At 32.4% G+C, this 14648-nt stretch overlaps 1 protein-coding gene across 4 annotated transcripts in view; it reads right to left on the reverse strand.

Annotated features, from left to right (window-relative positions):
• The window catches only part of LOC145252435 (protein Njmu-R1-like), a 97211-nt gene extending 84175 nt beyond the window's left edge, over window positions 1-13036 (reverse strand). For 3 of the 4 annotated variants that reach the window (XR_013863597.1, XM_080111832.1, XM_080111831.1), the window contains exon 1: window positions 12653-13034. Coding sequence is in view for 3 of the 4 variants with exons in the window: in XM_080111832.1 (XP_079967958.1) it covers window positions 12653-12765 (113 nt within the window). In the remaining variant the exon portion in view is untranslated. Of the gene's footprint in view, window positions 1-12652 lie in introns of all 4 variants that reach the window. The other variant, XM_080111833.1, reaches the window with a different exon arrangement.
• Window positions 13037-14648: the final 1612 nt, after the last annotated feature.

Raw genomic sequence — 14648 nt, forward strand, 5'->3', positions numbered from 1 at the left:
ATAAAAACAAAATGTCTGCTGTAAGGCGGGCATGAACTTGAATGCAAAAACTAATATTCCTCAGTCAACGTCCTAATCTGTTGGGCCACACTGAGAGCGATAGTATGCAAATTTATGTAGTTAACATATACAAGACTTGAAGTGATGTGCAGATGCTGAAATCATTTAGAAAGAAACGATTTTATCTAACTCATCAGATTCTGCAGTCATTAAGGTAGAAAAATGAATATTTTGTTATGCATTTCACATATTATGCATTTGAATCCCTGTCCTTTAAAACAGTACCAGAATCATTCTTATCTACTTTGGCTTTCAAAAGTTTTAGTAAGACATACAAACACACATACATACACACTAACAGACATCTCTCCTTTGTATATTAGCAGAGAGGGGGTTACCCGGGCATAAATTATGGTTAAATATGATTTTAATTTATGGAGATTTCGTTAAAAAAAAAAAAAAAAAAATAAATAAATTGAACTTGGGTGCCATTTTATGGTGTTATTAAAATAAAAATTTTCAGGAAAACAACTACAAACCCAACTTACAAAAGGGGGGGGGGGCTTTGTTCAACTGGAGGAAGTAAGTAATGCATTTTCGGTTCTTTTTCGTTAGTGTAGCAAAATTCAATGGTATCTACTGAATTGTTATGTCACAGTAATGAACATATCCAAAAATTACAAAAAAAACGATACAGTAGAAAATTAATTAATGAAAATAGTTTTTCGAAGACAATTAGTGAAAATTGAGTTTCGCAAAAAAAACAAAGAAACTGGAGAATTCTAATCGTAACAAAAGAGAAGTAAATATTTTCTGAAAACTGAAAATCTTTGGCCAATTTTGCAAAACTTAATTTTTGTTAACTGTCTTCAAAAACTGTTTCCATTAATTAATTAATTGTCTACTTTAACGTTTTTCATAATTTTTGGATATTTTCATTACTGCGACATGACAATTCAGTAGATACCATTGGTTTCACTTGAAATTCAATATTTCAATTTTCGAATTTCACTAGAATAATGAAGAAGAACCGCATTTTGCATATCAATTACAATAAAACTAAGTTGAATCAATAAGAAAACATTTTTAAGTCACCTGAAAAGAAAAGTCAACTTGTAAGATATAAAAAAATACTGTTTCTTTTTGTTTAACTTTTGTTTTGTGTTTGCATTTTGTAGAATAAAACAGATCAAAAAGTTAAATTTGTTTTCCTTTTCATATTTTATATTCTGAGAAATACAATATGAAATATTTGGGGATCAGATCCCTATTTATTGACCCATTTGGTATAATGGTGTGATTGGTAATGAGATGGGAGGCAGAGATCTTTTTTTTTCAACACACTACTAACGACTCACCACTTATCAAAGTCAAAAGCCACTCAAGGATAAGGGCTACTAAGATTTTACGTTGGATGATGGAACAGTATTATGAAAGGATTGAGAACTCTGATTAATTTAAAACATATTTGTTGACTTGAAAACGAACATGTTATAGTTTTTAGGAAAACATTCAAAACCGGCTTTGAAATCTAGTAGGTGATGCTCTTTTCTTTTCTTTGCAACTTATTTCCCCACAGAAGAGTCGTTTTACGAACCTATCTCTGCTCTATCGTTATTTTCATGGTCATCTAACATTCAGTCTATGCCCCCCATGTTAAACCATCACAAAAAATAAATGAATAAAAAAGCACTTGTCTAGCTACAACCACTATCAACAATTCCCCCCTACTGTGTCTAAATCAAAATGCAAATTTCATGAACAAAACTTCTATCTTAGAATTGTCCATCTGTGGAATTCTGTTCCAGTAGCCTGCTTTCCAGCTGACTAAAATATTGTTTTCAAATCCAAAGCAAGTTCTTGTTGAGTCGTCCCCTTTCATCAACTTATATCCAATTTCAACCACTAATGATTACTACACTGTTGTCCTGGGGACCACTGTACACTCATTAATTCTTCATCCTCGAATAGTCTTTAGACCTTGATATGCGGTGACTTGTAAAAAAGAAAAAAAATGTTTAGGAGGTGAGAAGTTCAGTTTGATTATATAGAGGAGGAAAGGAGAGTCCTTTGAAGTGTTCGCAGAAAGATTATTTTTTTCTTTAGTAGAGGCTTACTGCTTATCAAGGCTCAAAAGCCACCCAAGGATAATTAAGTGATTGATGAGACAACACTGTGAGGATAAGAATTGGTGGAAATTGGGTAGAATTTGATTATTTACAAGGACAGCTCAACAAGAACTTGTTTACATTAGACTTAAAAACGACCATGTTATAACCAACTGGGAAACAGCCCCACAGTATTGTGTTCCATAGGCAAATAGTTCTAGGAAAGAAACTTTGCTCATGAAATTTTTGTTTAGTTTTAGGTACAGATAGAGAGTAAGAGAAATTGTTGACAGTGGTTGTAGCTAGAGAAGTGCTTGTTGTGAATGTTTTGCAGGGGGAGACTATAGATTGAAGCTCAATCAAGCACCTTCCATGAAAATAATGATAGAGCAAAGGGACTAGTTGTTGCCAAGAAAGCTTTTGGAGAGCATCAGAGCTTGAAGCTTAATCTTGCACTAGCATAAAAATATCAGAAAGAATAACATCTTTTCTGTGCTCAGAAAGAGGCTGTACAGAAGAGAACGGATCATATCCCACTAGATTGTGATGTTCAATCCTCAAGTCATCTGAAATCATCAAGTGATGTCCTGCCTGGTACAGGTATTGCCGCCTATAGCTCTCCATCTATCTCTCTCGACGCATTCATGAATTCATTGTTGCTCATCATTTTTGATATTGCCCAGGTGTTTAGAATGTCAACGTATGTTTCTCGTTGTCGCCCTCTGCTTCTTCTACCCACGATCTTTCCTGTCAAACTAATCTGTTTTATTCCGCTTTTTCTGCAAACATGACCCATGAATCTCATTTGTCTTTTTCATACTGCTCTTATTAGAGACCTTTCTGTATTTGCCATTTCTAAAACCTCTTGATTGGTTTTCTTTTCTGTTCAGGATATCTTAAAAATTCTCCTCAGTTGCCTCTAGTCTTTTCCTCATGTTGTTGGTGATTGTCCAGCACTCACAACCGTATAATAGAACAGATCAGACATACGTTCAAAGTATTCTGAATTTAGTGGCAAATTTAATGTTTCTGTTGGTCATGATTTATGACAATCTCTTGAACGTGACTTTGGCTGCGGCTATGCGACTTTGTATTTCAGTTGTGCACTTTTTATCAGATGTGATCCAGTAGCCCAGACATTGGAATTTATCAACTTGTTTAACTGGTACATCGCAACATTGTAGCTTGCATGTTGGAGCTTGGGTGTTTTTGGAATAAGTTTGGGTGGACACAACATTAACCATCTAAGGTATGACGACACTTAACTGTACAATCTGAAGAGACACTCTAACATATGCTGGATACTGTGCTGAAAGCAAATGAAAGTAAAGGACTTGCTTTAAACATTTCAAAAACGGTAAGAATGACAGAATCCAAAAACAGATCAAATAAAAAAATAAAAAAAATCGTACTTAATACCTCCTTGCTAAACACACAAGATTATAAAGGTGAGGATCAAGGATAAGTGGAGTAATCCAACGTTGCCCTACATCTTGGTGCAATAACCAATGAAAAATCAATTTCCTGGACTACAGACGATCCATTCATTTTTTAAAAGTTTTTTTTCAGCATTCTCAGCTAGTTTTTTTTTTTTTTTTTTTACACTCACGTTCACCCTTAACAAGGCATATCGCCACTTGAATGTAAGTGGCTACTATTTGGAACCATGCCTAGGAAAGATTAACAAGATGTTGGTTTACATTACATTTAAACTTTTTCATATCAGTACAGCCAGGGAAGCGGGTAGCAGGAAGAAAATTCCAAAGTAGAAAATTTTCTTTTGTTTAGGGGCCTCAACTAAGGGGTGTGATTTTGTTGCTAAGCAGGTTTGTCGGAGATATGCACTTCGAGGGGGGCACAAGTGCAACGAGTTCAGAGCATATTCCATTAAAGTATTTGTAAAACAGGCACAGAGATGCAACATTGCGGCGATGGGACAGGGGTTGGGGTTACGATAATCATATCATTTCAACAAATCCGTCATAACTTTTTAACTTGAAACAACAAAGACTAATTCGAGCGGAATTAAAACGTATCTACTTGAAGTTAGGCAAGCGTCACTAATTGTCATCTTATTAATGCGACGACATTCAAAACTCATTAACCTTTTTTCGTCTGCGTTTTTAATCATTCGCAATCAACGAAGATTGACCTTTAGAAGATAAAAAAAACATGCCGACAGAAGTGAGAAAAGAGACATTTAATCAAATTAAAAAAGAAAAAAAGAAAAAAAAGATCATCCATTAATTTGAACATCACAAGACGGAAATAAATGAATTAATATAGACCACTAGTTGTCTCTACATGGCGTTGTCCGGGAATCTTTTTTTATTATTTGTGTTCCACACCTACCTCTATTTTTTTTTTTTTTTTTTTTTTAGATACGGTTTAAAAAAAAATTAATTTTAAGCAAATATTTTATCCTAGACTTTTTAATAATTAAAAAAAAAAAAAAAAAAAAAAAAAAAAATTTAAAAAACGGGCAAAAGTTATAAACCATGAATATAAAATAAAGACGTGTGTTACGCTACAGTCAACAAATCGATTTTTTAAATATATCGTTTTAAGAAAGGAAAAAAAACATTACGTATTTAATTATGTTGAAAATAGTAATATATCCAAAAATTATGAAAATTCATCAAGTAGAACTGCTGTTGTGATTTTAGTAAAAAAAAAAAGAAAAGAAAAAGGAAAAAAAAGTCTATCACTGAAGACAACAAATATTGCAGCCATAAACAAGTAATCTAAAATATTCCTTCCAGAGTTATGTTCCCTGCGTATAGCCCTCTACTGTCTACTTTATAACGTCTAAAAATATAAAATAATAAAAACGGCGATTTTAACCAATTTAAAATTACTTTTAACTAGAAACAAATTTCTACATGATGATTTTTCGTAATTTTTTTGGATATATTACTATTTTCGGCATGACAATTATGTGATATTGTTTTTGCTTAGAACGACATGTTTAAAAAAATTGGCATGTAGACAAGCACCAAAATAAAGGACAAAAAAATTGACATGTAGACAAGCACCAAAATAAAGGACAAAAAAAATTGACTTGTAGACAAGCACCAAAATAAAGGACAAATAAAATTGACATGTAGACAAGCACCAAAATAAAGGACAAAAAAAATTGACTTGTAGACAAGCACCAAAATAAAGGACAAAAAAAAATTGACATGTAGACAAGCAGCAAAATAAAGGACAAAAAAAATGGACATGTAGACAAGGAGCAAAATAAAGGACAAAAAAAAATTGACTTGTAGACAAGCACCAAAATAAAGGACAAAAGAAAATTGACATGTAGACAAGCACCAAAATAAAGGACAAAAAAAAATTGACATGTAGACAAGCACCAAAATAAAGGACAAATAAAATTGACATGTAGACAAGCACCAAAATAAAGGACAAATAAAATTGACATGTAGACAAGCACCAAAATAAAGGACAAAAAAAAATTGACATGTAGACAAGCAGCAAAATAAAGGACAAAAAAAATGGACATGTAGACAAGCACCAAAATAAAGGACAAAAAAAAATTGACATGTAGACAAGCACCAAAATAAAGGAAAAAAAAAATGGACATGTAGACAAGCAGAAAAATAAAGGAAAAAAAAAAATTGACATGTAGACAAGCACCAAAAATAAAGGAAAAAAAAATTGACATGTAGACAAGCAGCAAAATAAAGGACAAAAAAATTGACATGTAGACAAGCACCAAAATAAAGGACAAAAAAAATTGACATGTAGACAAGCACCAAAATAAAGGACAAATAAAATTGACATGTAGACAAGCACCAAAATAAAGGACAAAAAAAAATTGACATGTAGACAAGCAGAAAAATAAAGGACAAAAAAAAATTGACATGTAGACAAGCACCAAAATAAAGGACAAAAAAAATTGACATGTAGACAAGCACCAAAATAAAGGACAAAAAAAAATTGACATGTAGACAAGCACCAAAATAAAGGACAAAAAAAATTGACATGTAGACAAGCACCAAAATAAAGGACAAAAAAAAATTGACATGTAGACAAGCACCAAAATAAAGGACAAAAAAAATTGACTTGTAGGAAAAAAAAAAAAAAAATGACCTGTAGAGAAGCAGCAAAATAAATGCTTTATGTTAAACTAGCGGCGTTGCCCAGGTGTTTGGATGTGTGTGTGGTTTTGGATAAATCAAAACTGGGGGGGGGGGGGGAGGTTAAAATAAAAAAAAGTTTTAGTAGGTGAGTATGAGGATCAAACCCGAACCCTTGAGGCGAAGTTGACATACTAAGGAAAACACGTTTGAATTTATTTAATTACTTGGATTTAGCAGGTGCACGTTTTAATGACTTAATGAGGTCAACTTTGACTGCGGAGTATCTCTTTTACTGCGAGAACGCTTTTGTTTTTATTTTCCCAAGATGTTTCATGTGGGGGGAACCAGCCCCCCCCCCCCCTGTCCAAATTGAAGAGCAATTGTCTGATATAAGGAAAATATTTCCACATTGATCAAAGCTGATTGTTTTCGGACATTTCCGGCGATCGAGACTGGAAAAATACCGCCAGAATTAGTATCGCTTTTATTATACGAAAAAGCCTAATCCACATGCGGCAAGCGAAAAATGTTGAATATTTATCTTCCCGAAGTCGAGCAAATTAAATAGACAGGCGAGATCCGTTAACTCGGAGATATTATGATTTATATGTGATATAAAAAGTTTTAAGTTGTGAGCCAACCGAGCGCTTCTCTGAAAAAGGCCTTTCTTGGACATACACAAAAAGCGAACATACATACACACACATTTTCGCTTATGGTTGCATATGGTTAAATTTGTGCTCATTTTTGCATTAATATTAATCCTTGTTAATTCCTAACTGTGCATCGAACAGATACCATAATACTTAGTTCGCTGCACTTTATCATAAATGTCCATACAAAATTTCAGGCAGATCAGTCCAGTACTTAAAAAAAAAAAAAAAAAAAAAAAAAAATGAAATGGATAAAAAAAGACAAAAACATTTGTATATATTTTTTTTGTCATATTCATCCCAAACAAGGAAAATTACCACCGAGACACAAGGCACTACTGTGGATTAGGGACCCATGTCTATGGTAGGGAGTTGAGCAGCGAGATGTCTGCTCTCATTATACTTCAGTTTAAACTTCTGCATGTAGAACAATCTGTGGTTGAATGGGGACAAAAATAGATGGTCACATTCAATATTGCCAAGAGTAAGCTTATTTCCTTCACTATTACAAGAAACCCCAACCACCAAGAGCTAAAGATACATTATTTGAAAGTACTTTTTCCAACTGCCCGGCTTAACGTTCACAGGAGTTGGAACAGATACAGTGAGAGCATTGCCAAGGCTGCTGCAAAGAAGATGGGTTTTCTCTATCCGTGCTAGAAAGTTACTTAGCCTGAAAGTATCCTGTGCCTCTACAATACACACCCAACCCTATAAACTGACCTTCTTCCAAACCAATTACCCTCCAACTAAAATCGGTGAAGACGGTGGAGAACAGGGACATACAGTGTGGGGGGGGGGGGTTACTAAGGGTGCCTAAGCACCTGCCCTTTTCAGAGAAATGTATTAATATATATATACTACATTTTTTCCATTTTTCTCGCTTGAGCCCTGCCCTGAAAAAGTTTTATGCACATCACTGGTGGAGAGGGAAGCCATTTCTGGGTCAACTCCGGAGTTAATGCCCGAGAGGATGGGCACCGGAAATAAAATAAAATAAAAATAAAAAACAGAAGAGTCTGTTTCAAGAATGTTAGGTGGGGCTTAGAAATAGGTTGTTTTTTTTTTCTCAAAAATACTACAGATGTTGTTCGTTATCGTATTTAGATATTGCAATAGTTGAGGGGAAATTGCAGAGAGAGGTACATGAGATGGATGCAAAATCCCATTATTAATATGGGTAGGGGTGTTTTGTAACTATTCTGTACTTTTACCTAACAATTTAATAAACAAAAATATTGTAAAAATTGAATTTGACTTGAAAATACTATTAAAAAAAAAAAAAAAAAAATAGCGCATAAGCAGCAAAAATTATTTTATTTATAAAAATAAAACTACTTGATCAATTTACATCATTTTTTTGGTGTACAATATCCCCCCCCCCCCCGGCACGGATATGTACAGATTTTCTTTATATTATTTATTTATTTATTTAATTCTGGATAAGCGTAAAAAGATGTCTAATACAATGTTTAAGTGGTAAACTTCAAAATTCGAAGCCCTTACCAAATAGAATATTATTTCTGGCTAGAATTAAAGTCAGGTATCATGGTTTATCCGTGGTGTTAAATTTGAAAGAAAACAGTGCTTCTATATTATACAAACGAAAGAAATATTGAATTTTAAGAGAAACAAATGGTACCTACGAAATTGTCAGGTCTCAAATAGTAAGATGTCCAAAAATTACGAAAAATGATAAGGTAAAAAAAGGTACTTGTACAGTTTAATCAAGAAATTAAAAAATGAAAATATCGAAAAAAAAAAAAAAAGAAGTTAAATTGTACATATCCGTTTTGACATGAAGATCTCAGAAAAAAAAAATTTCACTTAATTTGATCGAGTAGTTTTTTTGTTTTGTTTTTTTTTTTTACAGCGGAAAAAAACCGTATTTATGAGAGCGCGTTGAAGGCAGACATTTTGGATTTGTTTTAAATTTTTGTTTGAATTTTAGAAACGTCACGGGAGATAACTCCATGTAAAGCGAAAGCGCCGACACTCCCTCCCCATCTTTAATAACTAGCTTTTCTTCCTAAAAATCGAACCTTTTGCTCGGTATCATAATAAATTGTTTTTTCGCTGTAAAATAAAAACTACTTGATGAAATTAAGTGAATTTTTTTTTTTCGGAGAACTTCATTCCATAACAGATACGTACAATTTAAACTTTTTCCGATATTTTCATTTTTTAATGTCTTGCCTAAACTGTACAAGTACCGGTAAAAAATAATTATTAATGAAAAAAAAAAAAAAAAAAAACGAGCATTGTGTGTGTGTGTGTGTGGGGGGGTATCCACGAGTGAATAAATCTTATGCCAAAAATTTATTTTCACTATAACTAATGTTTGTGCAAATTTTCCAAAAAATTTAAAGAGTGGTTTTTGAGAAAAGTGCAAACAAACAAATGGACGAACGAGAGTGAATTACGAGGTCCAATCCCTCCTTTGTCGGGGGACTAAAAATAAATTTGTGAAATGAAACGAAATCACTATACTAAAAAAGAAGTTGACAGGGGAGATAATTAAGTTCTGTTGCTTACGACACGTGACGAATGCAATTCAAAATGTCGAACAAAATTTATTCACCATATATAAACTTTATCGAAAAGAGTTTTTTATTAATAATTATTTTTCTACCTTATAGTTTTCCGTTAATTTTTGGATATGTTACTATTTGCTACATGACAATTAAATAGGTACCATTTTTTTTTTTTTACTTGAAATTCAATATTTTTTTGTTTGTAAGCACTGAAATTAGTCCATTTCACCGGCGGCGCCACTATTCTAAAGAACCGAAAACGCGAGGATTGATTGATTGAATGCTATTAAAATGGACTGGAATGCAAAATGAATGCATTCAATTAATATATTGTTATTGATTAAAAACAACTAATTCCATTAATTATTTGGTCTGATGCTTGCCACCCAGTGGACCCACCATGGAAAAGTGTGACAAAAGGTCAGAATAAAGAGGGGATTGAAAAGCCAGCGCACAAGAAGTATATGTACTTACTACTTCGACTTGGGGGAAAAAAAAACAAACAAAAAAACTGAGTAGCCCCGTCCGTCGGTATTGTCCGGTAAGTGGCGACTAATCTCTCTTGGACTTCTCCTTGTGAAGTAAGTATAAGGTTAGGAAGGTGGACTTCTCAGGTGTCGGAACCATACCTCAACTAAACAGAAAGAGCCACCTAATTTCAAAATGGTTCAGAATATCGAACTGATTGTCAAAGACGTATTCTCAATTTGATATGAAAAACACGAGTAATGTCACGTTGACCCCCGCCCTCCTTTGGTTCGATCAGCTGACAATACTTGACATTAAAAAACAATAAAAAGCTTCCAACTTTAACCATTTTTATTATTACACGTCTTTACTTCCACTTCGTTTTGTGTGTGTGTGTGTGTGTGTGTATGGGGGGGGGTAATTATGCAGAATACGGATCGTGCTGAAATAACGTTATTATTTAGAAACCCATGGGGAAAGGGGAGGGGTATTATTATAATTCATTAAAAATTGCACTTTAAAGACAACTCGAGACACACATGCAGGTTGCAGGAGCTGTTTATAAAAAAAACAAAAAAAACTTTTTCGCACCAAAGTTATTCAGGTTTTTTATTTTGATTTCCTATTTCAGTCACGTAAATCAGTTACTGAGAAATGGATTTTAACAAACTTATTTTTACTTTTTCAGTAAACCCAAAATAACATTAAAAACATTAAGTTTCATTCACCAAGTTTCAACATACATTTGAAAATCGACCGGAAAAAATATAGTCGTCATCTTTAATAGTCGAAAAACAGAGTAGCTAAGAAAAGACCATAACTCAAGTTTATAATCCTACTTCAGTTATCGTTCTTTCTCAGCTGGCCTCTTGATTTGTCTTTAAAATGGCGACTATATTTTTCCGATCGGATTTTCATTTCAGCGTTTCCTGTTTCACATGGAAAAAAAAACTTAGTATTTCTTTTGATACTTATGTACTTATAGGATGATGCTGAAATAACATTATTTAGAAAGACATTCTTAACATGGGGAGGGTGCTTTGTAATCTGTACTTTCACCGAACAATTTAATAAAAAAAAAAAAAGGGGTACTAAGGTACTCATGCAATGCAGTGTGCACTCATGCAGAGAGTGATCCGTGCTGAAATAACGTTATTATTTAACAAGCCATTCTTAACATGGGGAGGGGAGGGTGTTTTGTACCTATTTTGTACTTTAACCTTACAATTGAATAAAAAAAACATAACTTTAATTAAACGTGGAAATACGATTTAAAAAAATAGCGTAGATCACTCTGCATTAGCACCGTTTTTTGTTTTTTTTATTCAATTGTTAAAGTACAGAATAGGTACAAAACACTCTCCCCTCCCATGTTAAGAATGGCTTTTTAAATAACGTTATTATTTCAGCACGGATCACTCTCTGCACGAGTACCAAAAAAGGATATCGTAAAACTTGACTTTAACTTGAAAATAATATTAAAATAAAATAGCACGGTAATATAAATACATAAGCACCTTGTTCTATTATTTTTGTACTTATGCAGTTTACGAACCATAGTAAAATAATATTTTGAAAGCAATTCTTAACATGGGGATGGCGATGTTTTCAAAACGTCTGTACTTTCACCTAACAATTTATTAAACGAAAAATGCCGTAAAAATCGAATTTAACCGAAGATTTTTTTTTTTAATAAAATATGGTCTAAGTTAAAATAGTTAAAAAAAAAAAAAAAAAAAAGAAAAAAACCCCAAAAAACGCCGAAGCACAAATGTTATTTCTATTTATTTCTATTTACGCGGGACTTATTTTTATTCTGGGAAAAAAAAAAAAAAAAAAAAAAAACATCTATGGCTTTCTTGAGCATTGTTTGAACTTTTACTAAAGTCGTTTTTGTTGCAAGTTTTTAATTTGTTACATTAAAAAACACTTTTCCACGCAAAAAGAAAGCAAATTTTAAACATTCTATTTTTTGTTGTGTCCTTAAATATTTTAAAATAAAATCTTTTTAACTGAAATACAAAATAAAATTCTAGAAATTGACAATGAATGAAAAATTGACAAAAATCGAAGGAAAATGGAGAAAGTAGTTTTAGAATTAAAAACCCAAGTAACCGCTTAGATATTTTAAAAAACATTAAAATAAAATTTAAAAGATATGAAATTATAGATTTAAATAAACTGAAATTTAATTAAACAAACAAACAAAAAAAATGAACAGAAAATCGAAAACAACTTCAAACTGAAATCGACATGAGAACAGCTGACAGAATGGAAAACTATTTTGAAGTTAAAAAAATAAACATTGACATTAAAGATTATGGAAAACAAATATTTTTAAATATTTATTAAAATCATCTACATTAAAATATTTCGTCTAAACTTGATAGAAAACGTAAAAAAGATTTGGACTTAAATTAAAATATTCGTAAAACCATTTGGATCGTGTTACGCTTTCAGTGCCCCAAAATCCTCGTTTTTAAAAGACCCTAATTTTTGTATGATTATTCGATTTGTATTTTCAGAATTAAATTTAAATTTTAGAATTGATATTAAATTAAATCTTTCTGTATAAATTCTCACTTTATTACTAAATCTTAAATTGCAATATAATTTTCAAAACTACAAAATCAAACAATCATATTAAAAAATAAGGGTCTTTTAAAAATGAGAAATCGGGGCGCCGAAAACGTATACGACTGAAAAAAAAGAAAAGAGCATCAAATTTTTCTACAGAAAAAAGGTAAATTATTTATTTTCTTAAAAGAAACGAATATTGTAAATAGATAAATGCTGCCTACCTGGTCGAATGGAACGTGTACAAAGCATAAAAGTGCTGTCTCTGAACTTGTGTAGGCATATTGTTGTCGTGTAGGGAGGAGGAATCTGAATCGTCGACATTGGCGTCAACCATGCTGGCTGGCTTCAGGGGAAGGGTACATCAAAAAGGCGAAAGAAAGTAAGCCGAACACGAAACGAACCGTTGACCCTTTAACGCCAAACCTATAATACTGTCGTACAGTCGTGCACCACTGCACCAACGAGTAAATTTCACTTTTTAATTTTTCCTAAATAAAAAGTAAACTAAAAAGAAAAAAAATTGCTGATTGTTAATCCAGCTGCAAACCGGATCGGCAGTCGGCACATTTTATGAAGCGCTGCTAAAAACAACTGCAGTATAGTATGATATTAACTGCAAAAGTGCATCCAAGCATCACATGTATGTACAGTGTACACAGGTGCTTTAGATTTTTTTTTTTTTTTTTTTTTTTTTTTTTTTTTAGAGTCCGATGAAACTAAAAAAATGCAAATAAAATTCTTGGATATTTAAAAAAAAAAAAAAAAAAATGGCTCAAGTTTTAGTTAAAAAATAAAAACTTTTAAAAACTTTGACACTTTTTCGGTATTTTACTAAGACATTTTTATGAACCATTTTTTTTTTAAATCTAGAATTGAAGCTAATTTTAAAAAAATATAGAAAAATTCTTATGATGTATGGACGTAAGTAGATCAAGTTAAAGAAGAAAATAATTGGCGCTTCTACACTATTGGGACGAAATTTCGGGAATCGTAAAACTGAAGTTCACATGAAAACAATGGTACCTACGTTTTCCTCGTATTTTTAAGATGATTATATCCAAAGATTACGAAAATCGATGAGGTAGAAAATTATTTATTAAAGAAAATAAAAAATAGTATTTGATGAAAACGATCGTAAAAACACAGTAGAGTTCAAAAAGGAGGTGATTTTCTGTTTCGATTTAAACAAGATGGCGGCAGTTTTTCAGATTATAGTTATTTTTTGGTTAATAATTCAGTAATATTCAGGTAATTCCGACTGCATAATTTGGAAGCTACCATTGTAACTTATTAGAATGGACAAAACAAAAAATTAGTTGAAACCATTGTTTTTTTTTTTGTTTTTTTTTTGCAAGGCCCGGAAGCCACTCGAGGATAAGGGTTATTACGTGTACAGTAATCAATGGGATAGTATCGTAGTAATCGTTAGTATTGGGGATTTATTTGATAAAGTGTCTTATTTAAGGGGGCGGTTCATCAGGAATTTGTTTATGTTGGACTTGAAGACATCCAAGTTGTAGTCAGGTGGGAAACAGGCAAACGGAACAGAGTTCCGCAGGCATCTTCTAAGAAAGAAGCTTTGTTCATGGAATCTACGTTTTGATTTTGGCACAGATAAAGAGTTGGGAAAATGATTGACAGTAGTTTCAGCTAGACGGATGTTTTTCGTGAAGTTTGGCGAGGGGGGGACTGAAAACTAAGCGCCAAATTAAATGATTTTAAACGAAATCGTTAGCATCACAATGCTTATCTCACAAGTTTGAATTATTGCAGAGTTATCTGCCTTTGTTTTTCTGGATGGTGACACAGGACAGCTATTTTTTGCTTTCTAATAAAATGAGATTTTCTTAGATAAAAATAAAACTACTTGATCAATTTACGTGATTTTTGGAATATATCATTTTCATTCGGTGACACGTACGTACATCATAAACAATTATTGCTAGTGTACAAAAAGGATCCCAAATTTCTAGCCTCTTTCTGTCTTCGGAATTTTAAGTCACGTGGTATTAGCTGATCGATGCCACATCAAATAACATTAAATTAGTATAGATATAACCAGCGTGAGGCAGATTGAAGAAATGCATAACGATGCAAAAATCTTTTTAATGAAAAAAAGTGTTTATTAGAGTAATAAAGACGTGTTGTCAAACTACTATTTCAGCCTCACTTGCATGCAACACACACACGTACACAATGCACAACACCTTCAAGTTT

This window comes from Euprymna scolopes, chromosome 29, assembly GCF_053919585.1.
Source record: "Euprymna scolopes isolate OS-2025 chromosome 29, ASM5391958v1, whole genome shotgun sequence".
NCBI classification, from domain to species: domain Eukaryota; kingdom Metazoa; phylum Mollusca; class Cephalopoda; order Sepiida; family Sepiolidae; genus Euprymna; species Euprymna scolopes.